At 43.1% G+C, this 24,084-nt stretch overlaps 1 protein-coding gene across 7 annotated transcripts in view; it reads right to left on the reverse strand.

Moving 5' to 3' along the window:
• LOC115650769 (cryptochrome-1-like) overlaps positions 1-24,084 on the reverse strand; it is a 46,978-nt gene that overhangs the window by 12,642 nt on the left and 10,252 nt on the right. For 3 of the 7 annotated variants that reach the window (XR_004000215.1, XM_030561162.1, XM_030561161.1), the window contains exons 5-11: positions 21,401-21,541; positions 19,497-19,667; positions 15,685-15,825; positions 14,709-14,860; positions 13,761-13,858; positions 8,332-8,442; positions 2,625-2,727 (exon numbers count right to left, since the gene is read on the reverse strand). Coding sequence is in view for 6 of the 7 variants with exons in the window: in XM_030561162.1 (XP_030417022.1) it covers positions 2,630-2,727; positions 8,332-8,442; positions 13,761-13,858; positions 14,709-14,860; positions 15,685-15,825; positions 19,497-19,667; positions 21,401-21,541 (912 nt within the window). In the remaining variant the exon portion in view is untranslated. Of the gene's footprint in view, positions 1-2,409; positions 2,728-8,331; positions 8,443-11,159; positions 11,364-11,405; positions 11,587-13,760; positions 13,859-14,708; positions 14,861-15,684; positions 15,826-19,496; positions 19,668-21,400; positions 21,542-24,084 lie in introns of those variants that run through there. The other 4 variants (XM_030561160.1, XM_030561163.1, XM_030561164.1 and 1 more) reach the window with 4 other exon arrangements.

Here is a 24,084-nt window from a genome sequence, read left to right on the forward strand (position 1 = left end):
TATGGTGCTGCTATCGAAAACTGGGTTGCAGCCCCAGTTTCACAAGGTATTGAGCACATGTCTAACTTTTAGTACACAGGTAGTCATATGGAAACCAATGGGACTGCATGCGTGCTTAACATTTCCACATACACATTAGTACACGTTGCTGAATCAAGCACTGTGAGCCCACAGGCAGGGTTGCCACACACAACCAAGTGCAGTTTTAGGGCTGGTCTACACAGAGCAGTAATATAATAGTAAAAGGTTCTACAGCCACATAAATAAGAAGAAAACAAAGAAAGAAGAAGTGGGGCCGCTATACACTGAGGATGGAATGGAGATCAAGGATAACCTAGGCATGGCCCAACATCTAAACAAGTACTTTGCTTCAGTTTTTAATAAGACTAGTGAACCTTGGGATGATGGAGGGATGATAAATGGGAATGTGGATATGGAAGTGGATATTACCGCAACTGAGGTAGAGGCCGTACTTGAACAGCTCGATGGGACGAAGTCGGAGGGCCCGGACAATCTCCATCCGAGGATATTAAAGGAACTGGCGCGTGAAATTGCGAGCCCGTTAGCGAAAATTTTTAAGCAGTCGGTAAACTCGGGGGTTGTGCCGTATGATTGGAGGATTGCTAATGTAGTTCCTATTTTTAAGAAAGGGAATAAAAGTGATCCGGGTAATTATAGGCCTGTTAGCTTGACGTCTGTAGTATGCAAGGTCTTGGAAAAAATTTTAAGGGAGAAAGTAGTCAAGGACATAGAGGTCAATGGTAATTGGGACGAATTGCAACACGGATTTACTAAAGGTAGATCGTGCCAAACCAATCTGATCTCCTTCTTTGAGAAGGTGACGGATTACTTAGATAAAGGAAATGCGGTAGATATAATTTACCTAGATTTCAGTAAGGCGTTCGACACGGTTCCGCACGGGGAACTGTTAGTCAAATTGCAAAAGATGGGAATGAATACGAAAGTTGTTAGTTGGATAAGGAACTGGTTAAAGGGGAGACTCCAGAGGGTCGTATTGAAAGGTGAATTGTCAGGCTGGAAGGAGGTCACTAGTGGAGTCCCTCAGGGATCGGTTTTGGGACCGATCTTATTTAACCTTTTTATTACTGACCTTGGCACAAAGAGCGGGAATGTGCTAATAAAGTTTGCGGATGACACGAAGCTGGGGGGTATTGCTAACACGGAGAAGGACAGGGATACTATTCAGGAAGATCTGAACCACCTTGTTAACTGGAGTAATAGGAACAGGATGAAATACAATAGTGAAAGTGCAAGGTTATGCATTTAGGAACTAATAATAAGAATTTTGGATATACGTTGGGGGCGCATCAGTTGGAAGCGACGGAGGAGGAGAAGGACCTTGGGGTGCTGGTTGATAGCAGGATGACTATGAGTCGCCAATGTGATACGGCTGTTAAAAAAGCGAATGCGATTTTGGGATGCATCAGGCGGGGTATTTCCTGCAAGGATAAGGAGGTGTTAGTACCGTTATACAAGGCGTTGGTGAGACCCCATCTGGAATACTGTGTGCAGTTCTGGTGTCCCATGTACAAGAAGGATGAATTCAAACTGGAACAGGTTCAGAGACGGGCTACAAGGATGATCCGAGGAATGGAAAAACTGCCTTATGAAAGGAGACTCAAAGAGCTTGGCTTGTTTAGCCTGGCCAAAAGAAGGCTGCGGGGGGATATGCTTGCTCTATATAAATATATCAGGGGGGTTAACGTTAGGGAGGGAGAGGAATTATTTAAGTTTAGTACTAATGTAGGCACGAGGACGAATGGGTATAACTGGATATTAGGAAGTTTAGACTTGAAATTAGACGAAGGTTTCTAACCATTAGGGGAGTGAAGTTCTGGAACAGCCTTCCGAGGGAAGTAGTCGGGGCAAAAGACTTTCCTGGCTTTAAGACAAAGCTTGATAAGTATATGGAGGGGATGTTATGATAGGATTGTTAATTTGGGCAATTGATCTTGGATTACCACCAGATAGGTCTGCTCAATGATCTGCGGGGAGATGTTGGATGACATGGGAACTGAGTTACTGCAGAGAATTCCTTCTTGGGCGCTGGCTGGTGAGTCTTGCCCACATGCTCAGGGTTTAGCTGATCGCCATATTTGGGGTCGGGAAGGAATTTTCCTCCAGGGCGGATTGGCAGGGGCCCTGGAGGTTTTTCGCCTTCCCCTGCAGCGTGGGGCACGGGTCGCTTGCTGGTGGTTTCTCTGCAGCTTGAGGTCTTCAAACCAGTTTTGAAGATTTCAATAACTCGATCCTGGGATAGGGGTTGTTATAAAATTGGATGGGTGGGGTTCTGTGGCCTGCCTTGTGCAGGAGGTCAGACTAGATGATCAGATTGGTCCCTTCTGACCTATTAGTCTATGAGTCTATGAGTCTATGAGTCTATAAACGCACGCGGGGGGGGGAGGGTGTGATTTTTAAAGTGCACTGAATTGCGCATTAGTTGGTCTGTGTATTACCTGCCAGTGCACACTAAATGTTCCCAAATGCACTTAAATATAGTACAAGCCATTCATCCAGTACAATCACTAACTGTTCACATGATTCCCCCAACAAGAATCTCGATCTTCTCTTTGCCATTCTGCAGATCTTGGTTAAGTCCTTACAGAATCTATGTCTGTTCTCTGTTCCTGGCACGTTTTCCTTGTTTTGAATTTTCTTCAGGGCGTTCACGCTTTAGCCCCATTTCCATTGGATCATCCACGTCATCTAGGGAGGGGGAGAAAAAGGAAAAGCATAAAACTACTGCTCAAAAGCAGTTTTGTGGGTAGAGCACTGGACAGGGACTCAAGAGACCTGGGTTTTATTTCCAGCTCTGCCACTGACTTGCAGGGGGACCTTGGGCAAGTCACTTCCCTACACCTCCGCAAATTTCAAGTGGCTAAAGCAGAACACAGCACCACTCAGGTTTGGCCCATCTGCCCCTCCGTAGATGGAGACAGAGGGACAGCTGGACCAAACCTGAGTGGCACTGCAACCCTATGTGCCAGGTCACAATGCCACCTAATTTGGGGTCCTAAGGCAAACTGTAATTCCCCCCTCCATTAGCCTTGAATGCAACAAATGTTCACTTCAGCTGGTACAGGGAGAATTTTGGAGGTCAAAGCAAGGAAGACCTGGGACTGTTGGGAGGCCTGCGTGCCCCTCTCAGTGCCTCAGTTTCCCCATATATAAAATGGGGATAATGATACTGATCTCCTTTGCAAAGTGCTTTGAAATTTACTTAAAGTGCCACATAAGATCTGGGTATGATTATTATTTCTATGGCTCTGTCAGATGAGATGTCCATGATGATTGCTGGCAGGTAAAATTATAGATCACACGTACAAATGTCTTAAATTGGCAGGCAATATGAATGATCTGGGAGCCAGGAACTCTATAGTTTCACTGCTGACTGACACTGACAAGCCACTTATATCTGTAATAGGGGTAATAGTACTTGCCTACATTACAGGGTTGGTCGGGGGATTAACTGGTGAATGTATAGTTCTGACTGTGAGGAGCTAACGGCTAATATTCATTCATCTTGGCATGGTAATGTGCAGGAATGGGAATGATTTGTTCCGTCTGAACATACAAATTAATAAGGAGATGCTTAGAACTATCAATCACTGTATAGTTGATTTATGGAATATCTACATTGATCACTGGAGGACACTTAGATCTAATGATACAGTTGTAGCTGTATTTCTGGGTGGGATTCCCCTTGTGCAGAGGGGTCAGCACAAGACCTGGTCCCATCGCTTAAATTCTATTCCAAGGGCTTACGGTGGGCCTTGAGCGGTGCCTTGGGTGGCATAGTGGATAATAAAACTTTCTGTGAGTTCAGGCTAATTCAAACTACTTGGGTTTTCATCTATATTCCTCAGAGAAGCAACAGAACCAACGAAGCTGTAATTTCAGGCGGTCATTCAAAGCCCTTTCTCTCCCTACTTTGTCAGCAATGGAATCAAAGAGACACTTCCTTTCATTGTATTTACTATGAAACCCACTCTGATACCCTTAGTTGGAATGAATACTATTCACTCCCACTGAGCTTAATGGGACAAGTCTTCTGAGTAAGTACTACTTAACAAGACCAAAGAATGTAGAATTTGGCCTAGGGGAAATAATATGAAAGAAGCCACCTATTTCACACCACTGTATTTAGTCAATGACTTCTAGAAGGGTTTTGTGTATGGGAAGAGGGATAGGGGAGAGAGAGGGCTTTTTAAAAGATCTTGTTTCACAGCATATAAAACAGTTCTCTGTGAAATTTCTCAAATACTTCAGATACCGACAGCACCTTTCAGATTTCTATTACTATGGGATACATACAATTACTGAAGAAAAAAATATGGAGAAATTTCTGTGTGGAATCATCTTCAGAAAAGATGACCCAGGAGAGATACCTTTGATCAAAAACTTTTATTTCCCTGTTCCAAGTGTTCATTCACTAGCTATTTATACTTTATCAGCTGTCTTACAGCTTTACACATCTCTATACTATATGCAGTCTCAGGTTTATTGTGTAGGATCTCCAATAACATTTGATTCCCTTTGATACACATTTGTTTCTAGAGTCACAATTTTTTATCAGACGTCAAAAGAAATTGAGGAAATATTATGCTTTAAAGGCCCTGATCCTGCACCTGGATCTGTGCAAGCAGACCGCCATGCCCATATACAGCTCAACTGAAAAGAGTACCCAGAGAAGTTTCCCAGATACTTTTGTGGGTTCAGATTTCTTTATCGAATATCACATTTGGACCATAAGCACCACATTTACTTACATCAAGTGCATTTCTCAAAATATTTTAGGTCAGATCCTCAGCAAATGTCAATCAAGGGAGCGCCATTTCAAAGGAGCTATGCAGATTTACATCAACTGAACATCTTTCACTAAATCTAATTAGTTACGTGTGGTATATTCTGATCTCTGAACGTAAATCCCATAGTTATAGTACTAAGAAAAAAATTATTAGGAACAAAAAATTGAGGCTTGAGTTGTAGGAAGGAATTAGAATAATTTGATTTAAAATGTTCATCTTCTATTTCTTGAATCTGAATGGTGTGGGGCATAAGGGGTTTCAGAAGATCTCTCAGACATGCCTACACAATATCTGCTCTGACTCCTTGATTCGTTATATATGGAGTTAATCAATTTTAGCAAAGAAGAGAAAAGATGAATATATTTAGTGTTGTAAGATAGCAACTCCACTCGACTCTGTCAAAGGCTTTTCTGTAACCATCTCTTTTTCATAACTTTCTCAAAAGAATTTCCTCGAGGCTAAAATCTTCACGTGTGTTAGCTCAAAGATGATTTACCACACTGGATCAGATCACTGCTATATATAGTCCTGTATCCCACCTGCTGTCATACTGGATCAATTCAATGGAACATCTAATCGAGTACAATGTCTGACAGATTTGGGGGGGATGCCCAATATTTGTGGGGCACAAAGCTCAGCTCTGAGGGGGCACAACAGAAGGCAAATGGCAGATCTTCTGTCCTCCTCACTTGCTGAGGTTGCGTAAATGGTTGCAGAGCCCTCTCTAGCCTTTAGCCTAGAATAACCTACTCAGAGGCACTGATATCGCAAGGAGCTGATCAGCTGAGTAAGAGGAGGCCATTTTTGCAGTCAATTTTCAGACCAGAGCCACAATTTAAGATACCTATGATAAAACTGTCCCATCTCGCTGAATGGTAAATTAGGAAGTCTGAATTTGTCTATTTGCAGCCAAGAGGTAAAAGAATTTCTCTTAGCTCAGAGATATTCCAGAAAGACAATTCCTACTTTGGTAAAATCTCACTTTGTATTAAGGGCAGAATAGGCCTATGGCACAAATTATATGCCAAACATACATTTAAATGGAAGTTTATGGATTTCCACAGCAATAGGAAATGAATTCTCTGGTAAACCTGGCATGGGAGGAAAAAGTTTTATCTAATGGCAGGAGTTAAGACCTAGAATAAATATGATATTTTTAATGATCAGAAACAAAAATGCTGAACAGAGTTTTATAACTGTACAGTCAATGAAAAAGCTTCATGTTCAGCATCTTTCACTAAAGGCTCCTAGTTTCACTGCAGTCCCTTGAAACACGTTTTTAAAAGCAGATGTACCCAGCAATTCTATTAGGTTTAACACTAACAACTAACAATAAGACCTTGACATCAATATGACACACACTCAGGAACAGGCATGGGTTCTAGAAGCCCAGTAAGTTATGATTTCAAACAAACTCAGGCTGATATTTGAGAGATGCATTTCATTCTGGCATCATATAGCATTTTTCACAAGATTACAATGAATTTATGCAAGAAATGTAAAATTTGAGCCCTGTATCTTTTTCATTCTATATCCATCTGTATCATCCAAAATCCATGACCTTTGGGAAGGAATCTGCTCAGTCATACTCCAGATGTTTCAGTCCACAATCCCTCATGAACTCGAGGTCTCTTTAGGGTGTAATAAGCCAAGGAGTCTAACTAAATTACATATTAAAAGTACATCATGCTCCTTTGTTCTTACCAAAACAAAATGGATACTTAATACACCACGTCTGGAAATCTGGATGGTTTTCATTAACCCTAGTGAACATCAGTTTATGCCAACTAACCATTTCATTTTTACATTCCTCAGCAAATGTAACCCTTCCAGTGTCAGTGCACATACAGCACTTTCTTTTGTTTTCATTCACTCCCACAAAGTTGTAATCCTTTCAATGACAGCATAAATGATGCCATTCTCCCCCTCCTTTCCCATTTCTTTGTGCATTTGTGTGAATGTGTATGTGTGCAACGTATAGAGAAGAAATGAGAACTCTGCATTCGTCATTGTTAACAGACATTTTATACAGAGGTGAGCATTTGGTCCACTGGTGACCAGATTTGTAAATCAGTATTTTGATGGTATGTAATCTATATTGGCTGTACAGATGAAGTATACTGGCTGGTGATATTGTAGTTCAGCCTAAGGGGCATACTGGGTTCAAACTGGATTCTCTAGAGACCAGCAGACAAAGAAAGGACTTTTGGATAAATAGCCTGAGTTTAAACTGACTCAGGGCCTGTTTTCTGATCCAGCAAATGGACAGGACTATCTTTTCCAAAGAAGGGCCCTGGTTCTTCTGGGGAAGGGTTGGAAGGACTTGACATGAAGGTTCTTGTTCTGAGCCAAGATGGTTATTAACTTGTGACTGCAGAAAACGCCTTGGTGGGGTTGAAGCACTGATCATCTGCCAGAGCCCTGGCTGGCGTGATCTCTGGTAAGCCTGTTAGCATGGGTATGGGTTCTTTTACTGTCTTTAATGTGTTTTCTCTATAATGCTTTAGCAGAAAGAGCTGTGCTGTGAGTTCACTGTGGATCATTACACTGTTTATAGTCTCTGAGGAGAGAAGTAAAGCAGGCCTGCTTAGGCAGTCTGACTTTGCTAGTGAATTCGCAGTGTAGGCTGGGAGCTGTGCAGTGTGGAAATACCAGATCAGAAGAGAGAGTGGCACATGTCTCCACCCAAGAGAGGTATTGGCTGGGGATTCAGGAGCCTAAGAGTGGGTTACCTGGCTGGACCACAGAGCGGGAATACAGGTGCATTTGCCCTGAACTGTGACAATCTATAATTCGTTGTGTCCTACTGAGCAGGTGGAGGAGCATTAAGTGCACCTTGCTGAATCAAGCACTGTAATCACAAAGGTAGGTTTAGAGTACACGGCCAGGTGCAGATTTAGAAACCCATTTCCAAACCTCTCTTAAATGTCTTACATATCAAGAGATGAAGTAAAATCTGTAATATTACTATATGCATATTACAATATTCACGTTATTAAAACAACTGGTACGCATTTGGCATGTCAAAGAAAGAGTATCTGATTATAATAATAATTGTTAAAACTTTTTCTAAAGATGAGTTAACACCATCTGGAATTGAACAATACCACTATGGCTAAGAGAGCGTTTTATGATCAGTAGAGCCCTGCAAATCTGCATATATCCGTTTTATATTTGCATCTGCGGATGTGGTTGTATTGTTTACCATCTTTGCGGACCGTGCATCGGATGCAGATCCAAATTTCTGTATCTGCACAGGGCTCTAACAGTGAGATAGGGTGCTGGTGTGAATATGGATATATATAAAATGTGGAGTGCGGATCGTGGTCTGATACAAGTTAATTATCGCAGGTGCAGATCCCCATTTTTGTATCTGCGCAGGGCTCTAATGATCAGTTATCGGCACAATTCCAAACACCCTGAAAGAGCACACTAATTCACAACCATGGCTAGTGCTTGTATTGCAATTACACTGAATGTGCAGTCTCATAGCTTATCTTACCTCTTGTGAGCTGTGCTGTTCCATACTGTTCTTCTCTGACCTGTTTCATGAGTTGCAGATTATGGTCACTGGCTTCCTTGTGGTTTAGCATAGGGAGTGGATAATCTTGACCTGACAGAAAATATGGGCAGCCATTTCTACAAATGTGATTTATTTAAACACTATTTTTTCAAAAGGATTTGCACCAGAAATTAAAGTATTCATGCCTTTTTCTTTTTTACTCTTCAACTGAATACAAAATGGTAAGCCTGGAAAGCAGGGAATTAAATTCACCCCTGTACCAAGGGTGTATGCACTACTTCAGTCTGCGTTTTCTGCTAGTGTCTACATGAGGGCAAGATAACCAGAAATAAGAAGACCTTAGTGTGACCCAAGAGCTTCTTGATGTCAAGTGGCAAGGGGATTACAAAAATATCCTGATTCTCGGTGTGTACATTCTGGTTCACCAATGAATGTTGTGTAAGGTCTTAAATGAAAGCCGGGGTAAGGATAAAGATACTATATAAGGAGTTAGATATATATATCCTGAATATATGTTTTAAAGTCTGTATCAAGGCAGAGTTGACAAACAGGTTTTCTGTCAGACAAGGGATGTTTATTCACCCGTTCCTCTGTTGAAATGTACATTAAGTATTGTCTCACTCACAATGGGTCTCCCATCACCTGTCTAAGCTGAACGCAGATGAAGAATTGTAAGAATTTCAGAAAGGAACTAACAGGAGAGAAACACAGCAGAGGATTATCTTGAGATACATATCAAGGGTTCACTGGACTTTATCTGGGAAACAAAAAAGACAGCTCATTATCCTACACCAAGGAAGTAAATGAGCAGTATGTTTACATTAATGAAAATGGGATCAAAACTAACCTCCATTGAAATGCTGCCCCTGTGACTTTAACTTTTCGGAGGGGAGGTAAACATTTTTAGACAGGAGGTTAGCCTGGTAAGTTTAGTCTCTAGAAAATATGTGATGATTTTGTTTTATACATCACTTTTTGTTTCCATTATCCTTATTCACTATCTCTTGAATCTTGAGTCTTTGGTAATACACGTATCCTTGTTTGCACTATCAGTGTATCTCAGTGCTGTGATATTGAGCCAGGTGCTGATCCTGTGTTGAATCACACAAGCTGGCGTGTGCACTGTTCCCTTGGAGACAGGAGAGCTGGTGATTTGGTGAGTGTTCAGGGGATAAGGGGCAGGACACTATAGGGAAACGTGTCAAAGGGGCCTGGAGACTGGAGGGCACCTGTTGTTAACCTGCAAGGCAAAGTCAGGGCTGGCACTGCCCAGAAGAAAGTGGTTAGCTCGCAAACAGGCTGATGATGTCAGGGAGCTGATACTCAGTTAAGCTCCAGCAAGTCTCCTTTACCCTGGAGGCAGAGGTGTAACAAGGTGACTCATAGTCCTGTGTACCACAAGAACTGTCACACTTAGATCTTAGTTCCTCCTGTGTCTCTGACACATCATGAAGTCCAGTTCCTCCACTAACTATGGTTGCTTGCGAGTTGTGGTACTTCCTCCCAGGTGATGCCTGCACATTCAGTATCCTCCATCACTGTTCTTTCTTGGCTTTCCTTTCTTCTTCCTCCCATGGGTACCTAATTCAATGCTTGCTTAGTGTACCTCCCATCTTCCATATGGTATACATGTCCCAACCACCAGAACCTTCTTTCTTTCATGGTATTTTCTAATATGTCCTGTCCTGTCGGCACATTTTCTCTTACATTTATTATTTTGTCTTTCTATGAAATGTGTAATATCATGCTCAGCCATCTGTGATGGGCAGCCTCCAATCTCCTTTTTTAGTCATTGTCATTGCCCAATTCTCTGCCCCATACAGCAGCATGCTTAGTACAACTGCATTGTATAATGTAATCTTTACTTTGGCATAGAAACCTCTGTTTCACCAGATGTTCATTCTTCCAGAAGTGGTGTTTGCTTTTCCTAGGCTCATATAAATATCTGTATTACAGCCACCTTCAAATGTCATCACACTCCCCAGATAGCAGAACTCTTCTACCTGTTCAATTTATTTTTCATCCGCCTACAGCCTTGAATCTGTTGTCCAGCTTCCTTCCTTCATAATCTTGGTTTTCTCTGCATCTACTTTCAATCCCTCTTTTGCTGCTTCCTGTTCTAACTCTGATGTAAGGGCAAGCATTCCGGTCCACGTCATGCTTAGTAAAGCAATGTCATCGGCAAAGTCAAGGTTGTGTAACTCATCTCTGCTAACCATCTTACACCATCCATGATGCCTTTTGTTGCCCATTTCATCACCTAGTCTACTGCTAATGAATTAGGGATAACACACTCTTGTTTAACTCCTGTCACAATACTGAACCACTCACTCAGGGCTGTATCCAATCTTACCAAACATCTACTTCAGGGGTCGGCAACCTTTCAGAAGTGGTGTGCCTCTGCCTCTGACATGCATCTGACGAAGTGGGTATTCACCCACGAAAGCTCATGCTCCAAAACGTCTGTTAGTCTATAAGGTGCCACAGGATTCTTTGCTGCTTTTACAGATCCAGACTAACACAGTTACCCCTCTGATACATTCATTCACTCTAATTTAAGGTTTCGCATGCCAGTAATACATTTTAACGTTCTTAGAAGGTCTCTTTCTATAAGTCTATAATATACAACTAAACTATTGTCGTATGTAAAGTAAATAAGGTTTTTAAAATGTTTAAGAAGCTTCATTTAAAATTAAATAAAATGCAGAGCCCGTGAACCAGTGGCCAGAACCCAGGCAGTGTGAGTGCCACTGAAAATCAGCTCGCTTGCCGCCTTCGGCACCCGTGTCATAGGTTGCCTACCCCGATCGACTTCATATAAACTCCTTATTATGTTGATCAGCTTTGTCTGGTATCCCATAGCTTCTAGCAATATTCCACAGGGTCTGTCTGTGGTCACTGTTGAATGCTCTCTTAAAGTCAGTAGAGTTGATTAAGATGGGCGTTTGCCAAGCAGTAGCTTTTTTTGATTATCTGTCAAAGACTGAGTATCGCTTCACAGAATTATCTCCCTGGATGGAAACAAGCCAAAAAGTTATTGTGTTAATTAGAAAAGTTATTTTAAAATATAGTTTGAATTTTTAGCCTGGCAAAACATGCTTAATGAAAACAGTGTTGGTATTTGGGCATCTTTTGAGCAGAGACCATCTTTTTCTTCTGTTTTTGTATAGCACCTTGCACACTGGCACAGTTGCGGCTGCTACTTGAATATTGTGTCCAGTTCTGGTGCTCACCCTGCAAGAAGGATGTTGATAAATTGGAGAGGAGTCATCGAAGAGTCATGAGAGAGATTAAAGGATTAGAAAACCTGCATTTTAGTGACTGAGCTTCTGGAGTCTACGTATTTAGCTTAACAAAGAGAAGAGTATGGGGTAACTTGATTTTAGTCTATAGTTACTTACACAGGGAACAAATATTTAATAATGGCTCCTCAGTCTAGAGGAGAAAGGTACAACACAATCCAATGGCTGGAAGTTGAAGCTAGACAAATTCGGACTGGAAATAAGGCGTACGTTTTAACAGGGAGAGTAATTAACCATTGGAACAATTTACCAAGGATTGTGGTGGATTCTCCGTCACTGACAATTTTAAAATTAAGATGGGATGTTTCTTTGAAAGATCGGCTCTAGGGATTATTTGAGGGGCAGGTCTCTGGCCTGTGCTATGTAGGGAGTCAGACTAGATGATCTCAATGGTTCCTTCTGGCCTTGGAATCTATGAATTGGGGTTCTGATCAATAATTGGGTCTCTAGGTGCTACCTCAGTGCAATTATTACAAATTACCTTACACTCTTTGAAATCCCAGCCAAGATATTGTGCTGCTATTAGACACACATATAGAGAGTGCCAAATTACTGCTGCTCCAGTGCAAGTCTGCTAGGGGTGAGAGAGAATTTGCAGATAAACCCTTCCCTCTTGCAGCAAGTCCATGTCAGAGATATTGGTATTTTAGGCTGCAGACACCTGGGCCACTAGTGCCGCTGGTTGTGCTAGTGGCCCTGGAAGAACTATGTCTGGGCAGGACGTTATTTGGATTAAGATAGCAGCCGTGATCTCTCCATAGGTCTCATGCTGTACTGAATGGCCCCTCTGCTGGAGGAGCAACCAAGAAAGGCCCTTGAGGCAGAAATGAGATTTGGAAGCTTGATCCTTTGAGTTTCTTTGTTCTCAGCATCATTGTTTTAGCATTCTTTGGCCCAATGGCTTGCTTAGGAAAGTTCAGAGTGTTGTGTCTGGCATTATAGCCGCGTCTATCGATAGGAGAGGGGACCTTTAAAATCAGAGAGCGAGAGTGGACAAGTAACAGCTGTTCCTTGTTGAAATCTGACATAGCTGAACTCTTCAGTGATAGAAATCAGTTATGCTTTTGTCTGTGGCTTCCTTACTCAAGCATTCAGAGAGGATACTGCTGGCATAACCACAGCAGGCTTGCTTGTCACGTATCTATCTTAGGTATTTATATGGCCCCTATTTCTGTAGTATCTCAGTGCTTCTTCAGTATCTCACTCTGCAACATATGAATCTGCACAATATCCCTGTGAAGTAGGGAATTCTGTTTTCCCCATTGTTCAGATACAGAATACACAGAAAAGCTAAATGAGTTCCCTAAGGTCACAGAGGAAACCTGTAGAGGAGCAGGGACTTAAACTCTTGTCTCCCAGTCATAGGCACCTGCCCTAACCACTGGGCTACCCTTTCTCTCCCTCATTCCTCAAATACAGACACACAGCAAAATCCTGGCTCCATTGAAGTCAGTAGGAGTTTTGCCATTGAATTTCCGGTTTTCAGCCACAATCTCAGCACGTTTTCACTGTGCAAAAGCCATTATGAATCCCCACAACCCTCCAGCCCCATCCCTCTTTATCCCAGTGTGAAGACACCACAGCGTGATGTATAGTGGCATATTGAGAGGTAGGATGGCTGAGTGGTTAGAGTGTTAGCCTGGGACTTGGGAGCAGTAGATTCAGTGCCCAGCTCCATCACAGACCTCCTGTGTGAGCCTGGGCCCTTTGTCTTTCTGGGCCTCAACTCCCCATCTGTAATACAAGGATGACAGCACATCTCTACCTTGCAGCAGCGAAGGAGGATACATTGATCATTGCTTGGCATTCAGATACTATGGCAATGGGGGCCATGTGAGTACATCTGACAGACAACAGCCTGAGGGATTGCATTAGGTTTGGCACACGGGACAATATTAAGGCACAGCAGACCCTGAAGTCATACTGCAGTGTGTAATAACGAGTCATCTTTATCTGAGAGCTGAAACAACCGAAAATGTTAGGCTGATCCATTTCAGAATGTAAGGGCCAAATCCTTGGTTCAAATGTTATGTTTTTGTCTCAAGCAAATACTTATTTCACACAACCAGATCAGTAGCAAAATCCTTAACATGGCCTCAGAATTACCTATAATACATCCTGCCTGCTTCTGTGCCTCTTCTGGTGCTGTCCAAGGTTCGTAGATGTACTTGGAAGGAAAATTCGTTAGCACTGGGAGGTATTTTCTACAAAAAAAAAAATATATATACATACATATACATATTTAAATTCTCTAGGCAAATACTTGAGTATTTCAATGCATGAGAGTGCTAAGCAACCATGTTGATATTTCAGCATGTCTCCCTCAGCTGTATGAGTTTGGGACAGATCTAAATGAATCAGACAGCAGGAGGCAGCAAGGGAAAAAGGAGAATGTATGCTTAGACACAAATACCTAGTTAGCGCCGGATTCTGTTCTTATTGAAGTCTATTGTAAAATTGCCAATTACTTAAACATGAGCCTGATCAAGATCTTTATCAGCAATGATGAGACACTAATGATCTACAGAGCTTTTCATCGGTAACTCTCAAAATGTTTCACAAAGATGGTCAGGAGCATGATCCCCACTTTATAGATGGGGAAACTGAGGCACAGAGCGGGGAAAGTGACTTGCCCAAGGTCACCCACTGGGCCAGTGGCACAGGCAGGAATAGAACCCAGCTTTCCTGAGTCCCAGTGCAGGCTTCTGCTAAAATGCACAAGGACAGGACCAGAAGGCGTGGTAGGGACTGATAAACTATTGTATTAGAGGAGAAGGATGGCCCAGTGGTGAGCGTGCTGGTCTTGGACTTGGAAGACACATGCTCAATATTCTGTTCTGCCACAGGCTTCCCATGTGACCTTGGCCAAGTCCCTTAGTTGCTCTGTGCCCCATCTGTAAAACAGGGATGATAGCTCTGCCCTACCCCACTGGACTACAGGATACTGACAGTGAAGACTGCCAGGTATTCAGATACTATGGTAGCAGGTGCCAAAAAGTACCTAGAATAGTTGGAAAAAAAAAAAAAAAGGATTGTTACATTGTGTCTTCTCACCGGATATATTGCCCTTCTGGATCTGTGCGTTTGCCAAAGCGCACCGGGCAGAAAATGCGTGTGTACTGATGGAAGAAAGCACTGGCTGACAGCCACATCCAGTTTCCTGCATTGATGCTGTAGTCTGCATCTAACAGCATCTCTTCAAACACCTGTATTTCATGAGAAATTAAAGACAGAGAAAACAACACATCTTGGGGGTGGGGAACACCTGTGTGGAAAGGAAGTAAAGAATGCAGGTCTGTGAAATAAAGGGCAAAGGCTGTTAAAAAGACACTGAAATAGGGTGCTATCCCGTTAAGAGCAGGGGAGGCTGGGAACTATCGGGATATATTACTAGAAGGAAGTCAGTCTGGGCAGGCTATGGTGAAGGAAAGACCTGCAGGCAGCTTGGGGACCTAGAACCTGGTTAGGAGGCATCGGTAGGAACTACGCTGATATGTGCATACATATTTGTTTTTCTCTCTTGTGGTTAGTGAGCGGGAATTTGGATTTTTATACCTGGAGTCAGGATTCAGGAGATCTGGGTTCTATTCCTGGATCTGCTACTGGCCTGCTGTGCGAGGCTCAGCCAGTCACTTCTCTTTGTGCCTCTAGTTCCCCTCCCAATCTTTGTCTGATTTATTTAGATTATTAGCTCTGCAGAGCAGGAACTGCCTCTTATGATGCTTGTATCTGTACACTGTCCAGCACAACAGAGCCCATATCTCAACTGGGGCTTCTGAGCACTATTGTATTAAAAATAGTATAATACTTCTAATGTAACCTTACCACAGGAGCACAGTATAATAAAACATTGCCATGAGTGCAGGGGACTGGACTAGAAGACCTTTTGAGGTCCCTTCCAGTCCTACAATTCTATGATTCTATGATTGCTCAACAATTCAAACCCTCCAGAAGGTTTGCTTTTCACAGGGGCTTCATCAAAGCACCTTTAGGAACAGGTCAATGAACAATGAAAGAAAATATTGCGAACCTTCATGCCCTCTTCCCAGCTGATCCAGAGGTCTCCTCGAGTTAGGAAGCAGGCAACAGCATGTCGAGCAAGGTGGTGAATCCAACCTTCCTGATGAAGCTGCGTCATGATAGCATCAATCCATGGAAACCCTGTCTGAGCCTAAAACACACAAAATATTTCCATCCTCCTGCTCAATATACACAGTACTCCATTTCCTCCTTCACCTCCCAGAATTGCTTCTTCCCTCTTGCCCTTTCTTTAAACACAGAGACCAGTCACTTTGTCAGAGGATCAGGCATTAGGGGCCCAATGTGCAACTCTTGTTGACTCTGAAGGGTGACTTAGCCACTGAGGTATGGGATATTCTGGCACAATTGGCAAGGGAAACAAGAATAAGAATGATTTTAGGGCAGTAGTTCTTAACTTATTTTGTATTACCTGGTCCACAGGTTGATAACCACAGCCCACCCCTCAGACCCCTCTCCTATGCCCAGTGCCTCCCACCCAGAGACCCCTCCACTAGAGTGGGGCCAGAAATGAAGCCCTAGGTGGGGGGCCGGGCAGCAGGGACTCTGAACCTGGGTCTCTCATGTCCCAGAGGAATATTATAACCACTGACCAGAAGTTATAGGTAGCAAGCCTCCTCTTCCCCAAAAAGTTTTTTGGGCCCAAACTAGTCAGCAAATTTGTTTTGAGTCAACTAAAAACTGTATGTTTCAGCAAATAAACTATTTGTCCAAATTTTTTTCCCCAGCTCTGTGATTCTCCCCTGGCTAGCAACTTGCATCGTCATAGACACCTATGCTAAACAGGTGTCAAGTATTACCAGATAGGAATAATAGCACTTTGCAGAGACAAAATAGGGTGCAAGGCTGTGAAGGATTAAACCTGTAGCAGTAGGTCATCAGGGCCATGAGAATATGCAAAGATATTAGGATATTATAAGGAAGACGTTAGGATTCACATACCCTATTTTTCAGGAGCTACTTGGCTAAATTAGCATATGTAGGCTAATGAGAGGTTAGTTCCTATCCTGTATCAGAGGGGTAGCCGTGTTAGTCTGGATCTGTAAAAGCAGCAAAGAGTCCTGTGGCACCTTATAGACTAACAGATGTATTGTATGCTTTCGTAGGTGATGCATCCGACAAAGTGGGTATTCACCCATGAAAGCTCATGCTCCAATACGTCTGTTAGTCTATAACGGGGATCAGCAACCTTTCAGAAGTGGTGTGCCGAGTCTTCATTTATTCTCTCTAATTTACGGTTTTGTGTGCCAGTAATACATTTTAACATTTGTAGAAGATCTTTCTATAAGTCTATAATATATAACTAAACTATTGTTATGTGTAAAGTAAATAAGGTTTTTAAAATGTTTTAAGAAGCGTCAATTAAAAATGAAATTAAAATGCCGAGCCCCCTGAACCGGTGGCCAGGACCCAGACAGCGTGAGTGCCACGGAAAATCAGCTTGCATGCCGCCTTCAGCACAAGTGCCATAGGTTGCCTACCCCTGGTCTATAAGATGCTACAGGATTCTTTGCTGCTTCAACCTTAAGAAATACTTTTGTGTAGGGGGGTGCTGTATCTTGGGAACACCATTCCCAAATGAGCCCAATTTTGGAACAGTGATTCTACCCTGCGGTCCCATGATGCACGCCAAATTACAAGGCAATGCGAGTAAGCATGCAGATTTTAGAGCATTTAGATGAGTTGTCCTTTAAACAGTAAGGGCTCCTGAACCTGAACAATGGCAGAGCTGGCGCTTGGCCCCATGTAAAGGCACTGGAGATCCTCCCCTGGACCTTCCAAGGTGCTCAGACTGCAATGGTAGGGTAGGCATGGAGCAGGCAGATAGATGAGCGATACAGGAAAGAGGGAAAGTACTGCTAACTGGTATTAATGAATTTAGAATTACTGTAAAAAGCAACAAAGAGTCCTGTGGCACCTTATAGACTGACAGAGCATAAGCTTTCCTGGGTGAATACCCACTTCATCAGACGCATGGGACGATATGGGTATTCACTCAGGAAGGCTTATGCTCCAATATGTCTGTTAGTCTATAAGGTGCCACAGGACTCTTTGCTGCTTTTACAGTTCCTATCCTGGCACCAACGAAGATCAGTTTCTCTGTGGCCCTGGGAAAGTAATTTCATTGCTCTGTGTCCATCTTCCTATCTGTAAAGCAGGGATAATGACACTTGCCAATGGCTCGGGAGTGCAGTGAGGAGTCAATGCTCATCAAGTGGTTTGAAGAAGAAAAACAGCAAACGATAAGGATATTGATGATTGTTATATGGACACACTGCACTGAGGGGCCTGGAGCGGGCTCTTTGTTTGTGTGAGAGCTAGGTATTAATTATTATCATTGTGTACCTCTTATACAGATTAGGTTCCCTGGGTTTTTTTTGGTTGGTTGGTTGGAAAACTCTCCAAAGAGTCAGCAGGAAATAAAAAATACCCAGGGGCCATGACAAGTGAAACATTACTGCAAGATCCTGGGGTTGGAACACCAGCAGAGTCTTTCATCCACATCTCCTTCAGGGGCATATATTGAAGACATTGTTAGACCTCCTCCTCCTCCAACCCTTCTGAATTTTCTCTTTGGGGTATTACAGACAGTCAGGAGAACAAGCGGGAATAGGACTCAGAGTCTCCTGGCTTCCAGCCCTGTGCTCAGGTGTCTAAAAGGTGGATGGGCTATATTCAATTCTCTGGTCAATATAAACCTTGATGAAGTCAATCACTTCCTAAGCATTTAATTCTCTATAGTACTTTGGGATACAGTTTGCATGAAAGATACTCTATGAAATGTATGTTGTACCCAGAGGCTTGCTTTTTTTTTTAAATGCTATTCACAGTCCTGCTGAAGGGCCAAAATCCCAATAATATGTAGGTAAGATCTTGACCACAGTCTCTGTTAATAATCTTTCGCACAGGCCCAAACTCCACAGCCTGGTCTGAGGCACAAGGCCTAGTTAACAATGGACAATACATGGCTAAAGAAGAGCTGGGATAAGCAGGAAACAACCTTGTTTGTTCAACTATACATAAAATAAGTTGAGACAGCATAACTCCAGGTGGGGAGCAGTAATTAGGAGGCTTATCATGAGTTATAGTCACGTAACTCACTGAGAGGGGCCTTAAAGTCTGCTCCCTAGTTCAGGAAAAGATAACTGTACATACTCCCCAAGTGCCGACCAGGGTTCAGGGAGAAGTCTAACATGACAGCCTGAGTTATGGCATCTGTCCCTCACAGATGCCAATCCTAGATCGCTGGAACGCATTGGTAAGCCATACACGATTGTCATTGCTGTTGACTGTTCTTTTTGCTTTAAGACCCTCCAGGAATGTACCTGTGGGCCAATCTGTTTGGAAAGAGCCACTGTCATTCCTTTGGACCTGAAATCAGGATTTAACTTATACATTGCAAGAGGAGAATTTTGAGTAATAACAGCTGTGTATTAGCAAATATGTTAACCTGAGCTATGGGCAAAGCCATTATGTAATCTTTCAGGCTATTGGCTTATTGTGCTCATTTTGTCTTGCTGCTAGAACCTATCCAGGGGCTCTGGAACTCCCACCCCGTCACTTCTCTCCACCCATTGGCACCCTATATAATCTATTGTAATCAATTGTTTAGCAGTATCTGACTGAGCCTAATAAGCGAAGTGACTCTCCAACAGCACTGTGCGTAATAAACCCTCATGCTTGACTGTACACAGTGTCAAATTTCTGTTCCTTCACCTGTGGCATACATTGTGCTGCACTAGAAATAGCCAACAAGAGAAATAAATGCGTCAGTTCTACTCAAATCGGAATGCAGCACGTTACCATTCTCCACTTGTGGAGTCTCTCTGCATCTTGGTACCAGTTGATCTGAAGGCAAATGGGGTTTCCCGCCATTTTGGTAAAGTTTGGTGTTGCTGATGCCACTGTATAGAAGAATTCTCTCCACAGAAGCTGTCCTTGAAGTGACACAGGTGGCAGAGAGTGGTTTTTTGACTGCAACAGAGACATAGGGCCATTAACTTCAGTTGTGCCACAACAATTTATGCCAGCTGATGATCTGGCCCAGAGAATATAGCTGAAAACACCTGCTAGCTTTATAGCATTTTACTGTTGAATCCAAGGAGCCAAGGTTTGAAACAAAGTTTCCAGCACCAAAACAGAGTGAGCTGAAAACCTCTAAAACTCAATATTCCCTGACCTTCTAGATTAATTTTCTGCAACACCCTGACCTTCCAGGATAGATTCATACTGGGATTTCTTGCTGCAGCATAAATAGAAACCTAAGATTCCTTAAACCAGACACGCACTGATTGATACATAGTTGCTTGGATTCATGCCCTGAAGAAGAGTAGCCTTTTAAAAAAAGTTAATTAGAACCCCCATTCCCACAAAAGGATCCCCCAAATGGATCCGCCAAATGGACCTCTGCGCCCATGCAGACTGTGAAACAGTCTCCATATAGGGTAGCATTTTCCAGGCTTGTTCTCAATGGTAATTTCTCAAAGGTTGTGCAAATTCTGGACATCTGTTTTTGAGTTATGCACTGATGAAAACTGATATTTTTGCATATACAAGATTTAAGATTTGCGAAGGAGGACAAACTTGATGTTGTTTAGCTTGACCGGCAGCCAAAACATCCTTGTCGACTGAGAACCCCACTTAACTCTGGGATGACACCTTTAGCTTAATTTTAGCTGGTTGAGTTACACCCTAGGCTTCTCCTCCTCCCTCCAATTTGATTACTTTAGCCTGTACTAAAGGACAATTGCTTTGGGCATGGCTACACTTGCAGATGTAGAGCACTTTGAGTTAAACCAGCCTTCGCAGAGCGCAGTAGGGAAAGCACTGTAGTCTGTCCACACTGACAGCTGACAGCACACTGGCATGGCCACATTAGCAGGTCTTGCAACAGCCATAGAGAGCAGTGCATTGTGGTAGCTATCCCAGCATGCAAGTGGCTGCAACATGCTTTTCAAATGGGGTGGGGTGGAGTGTGACAGGGAGTGTGTTGTATGTATGTAGGGGGAGAGTGAGTGGGTTTGGGGGGGGCTGAGAGCATGTTGGCATGCTGTCTTGTAAGTTCAGACAGCAACAGACCTCTCCCTCCCACCCCCACCTCTCTCTCACACACAGCATTCCACAGTAATGGTTGCTTTGTCTCGGAGCAGATAAGCAGCTGGCTGTCAAACAGAGCTTTCAAAGGGCATATCCAAAACAATGACAAGAGTGGCCACTTGACGTAAGGGCACTATGGGACATTTCCGGAGGCTGATCAGAGCACAGTAATGCAGCACCTCATTCACACTGACGTTGGGGCGCTCCAGCGGGGGTGCATCAAACTTTATTCTACTCGCCGAGCTGGAGTACCAGAAGCGCTCTAGCCGCGGAGTCAGAGCGCTCTATGTGCCTTGCCAGTGTGGATGGGTAGTGAGCTAGTGCGCCTGGGGCTCCTTTAATGCACTGTAACTCGCAAGGGTAGCCAAGGCCTTTGTCTTGGCTGTAATTTTAGCAAGTGTTTATTAGATGGAGCTAGGTTACATGAGCTAACATCACACCTTGAAATCCTCGTCAGGGCAAGGCTTTAATCTATTTAAGGATAATATTCCAAACAATATCTAAAGCCACTTTGCACTATTAATACGACTGTTGCTGAGGAGACTAGTTGGCTTTAGGAAACTGTTAGATAACCATTGTGTTGGCTTGATTTGCACACGGCATTTTCTTACCTGAGCATAAATGTTTGATAGTCTATAAAAAAAACTCCGAACTGACAAACAACCCAAGCTGAAATAGGGACTCAGTCCTGTAGTACTTGGAAGCAGAGAATTTGGAATTGTTTTTGGTTTAGTAAAATTTGCTATCCAGCCCTAAAAAAAAAGAAAAAAAAAAAAAGAACCAATTTTAGGCAGAACACCACAACGTATGTCCTGTTAATGAAACAGAAAAGAGCTGTGGGCAGATGGCTTCCCCACTATACTCCAAACACAGGCCACACAAGTTGTGCCCCTTCCTGGAGGTGGGCATTATGTGTGAAAAGAAGTCAAATCAAAATGAAATACAAAATGTAACCCAAGTCTTTTCCTTAGACTTGAATGATCTGGGGTTCCTCCTTGAGCAGCGCTCAGCCCACACTCTAAATCTCCCAGGGAAAGCCACTCCCACTTTTCTTATAGCTAGCAGGGAAATTTCCCCCCTGCAATTGTGAATCAGCAAAAGCCACTTTCCAGCAGGATCATCACCTGCCAAGAGGATGAGGCTTTACAGCCTGTTACAAGAACCCATTTGATACCTATGAGACAAGCCTATGTAACCAAACACAATGGTTTGTTTGCACTAGTAGGTGGCATGTGAGGTCTCTACTGTGAGCCAGTAGCCCACTGGTCATCAGAATCATTTCAAAATGAATATATTGCTAATTGTTTGCAGTTTTGTTGTAGCCTGGTCCCACGGTATTAGAGAGACTGAGGGAATATTGAGGGAATATCTTTTATTGGACTAACTTCTGTTGGTGAGAGAGACAAGCTTTCAGGCTCCACAGAGCTCGTCTTCAGATCTAAAAAGGCAATCTGAGTGTCACAGCTAAATACAAGGTGGGACAGATTGTTAAGCATAAGGACTTTACAGATGTTACAAGAGCCTATTCAAGATGAAGTGGGAAATTAACACTGCTGCAGGCATAGGACAAAGGAGGGCTAGTGGGTTACAGATTATTGTTATGAGACATAAAACCAGTATCTCTACTGAGTCCGTGATTTTTAGTGTCTAATACAGTTAGGAATTTACACTCCCAGGCTCATCTTCATGAGTTAAGGCAAGTCACGAGAAGGTGACAAACATGCTTCTGTTAGGCAGAAGGAAAGAGACCCTTATCTCTCTCTGGGTGGTCATGTGTGCATTGTATATGTTCTGCTACACAATGGAGGCCTATCTACAGTCTGAGCTGAATGCTAATCAGGAGACTGTAAAGTCAACAAGAAAGGAGCACATAGGAAGAAACAACTGGGGGTGGGAAGGGGAGGGAATCCTGTTTATAAATAAAGATGATGGGTTGTTGGGGGTTTAAAGACATGCTCCCCCCTTCCTCCAAGGAGATGAACTGTCAGTGTGTTCTGTCCTATGAAAGGAGGGTCATGGCCAACCTGGCTGGAAAACGACACAGGGACTTTGGGTGAGCTAAACTTCGTTGGATAGAAAAGCATCTTGTTAATTTAAGTCTAGGCTCTTGTCTATGATATGTGTTATGATCGCATTTTATGTGTAACCATTTGTTTCCAATACTTTTACTTGCTACTTCTCAAATCTCTATTTTGGGTTAAATAAACTTTTTCTTGTTTTCACTATAAACCTGTCTAAGGGCTGTGTGTTAAGGGGAGCTGTGATCTGAGGCATTTTTGGTAAGCAGGAGGGTACGATTCCTTTGGGAGCAGTGAATCTGTGAATGCAGTGCGTGTTCAGTGGAAAGGGGGCTGAACCCTCCAGGGAGATGCTCACAGGGCTTGGGGATTGGAGTGTGCCTGTGGTTATCCTATAAAGTGTAGAGAGACAGTAGGCCTAGAGGGCAGCGCTTGTACTGCCTGTGGCTAGTTGAGTTGAGGAGCTGACCCCCGGCAGGCACAGACAAGATGTCCTCATGCTAAGGGCAGGTGGTAGCAAGGTGCCTCACAACCCGGGGTAGCCCCAGGAAGTGTCACACTTGTGGTTATGGAACTTGGCTGCAGACTGTGCTCTAGACTCTAAACCTCCATTTATATATAATCTGGCCCTTACAGTTGCAAAGCAAACTTGAACTGAAAACAAACTAAGGCAGAGATTCCAGGAACAATGGGATAAGTAGAAAAATTCCATAGTCCAGGATAATTGCTCTAAGAGAGCGGTGAACTGTCCCATTTGTCACTCGGGTGTTAACTCGGAAACCTAATTTTGATCATTAATAACATTATCAACTATTTTGCTGATGCTTTTATTCAAGCAAAAATGGCCAGCTAATGAGCTTTTCCTACAATCCTAAAGAGCCCGCCTGGCTCCTCAAGGAGCAAAAACCCCTACTGCCTCCTACCCAGCTACCAACAGTCTCCAGTTTTCCCCATGACAACTGCTGCAATGCAATCATGTGTTCTCAACACACAATCCTGGGGCACCTTAAACTGACAGTCTGGAGGAGGCATGAAATAAGCTGAATTTAATATAACAATAAATAACTCAAGGGAAACCTGGTTTCTTGCACTGTATACTTTCGCATTTCTTTCAGGAACAACCCTCCAGTTTTGAATTTCCCTGAAGCTGCAGCAGAATTTCCTGTTTGTCACGCTGCAGTATTACAGAGCCCCTGAGTCATTCTCACAGAACACGGGGCTAGCTTGCAGCAGGCCCCATGAAACCTTGCTTAGGGTTCATGGCACATGAAGAGCCA

The sequence above is a fragment of the Gopherus evgoodei genome, chromosome 4 (genome assembly GCF_007399415.2).
Source record: "Gopherus evgoodei ecotype Sinaloan lineage chromosome 4, rGopEvg1_v1.p, whole genome shotgun sequence".
In the NCBI taxonomy this organism is placed as follows: Eukaryota; Metazoa; Chordata; order Testudines; family Testudinidae; genus Gopherus; species Gopherus evgoodei.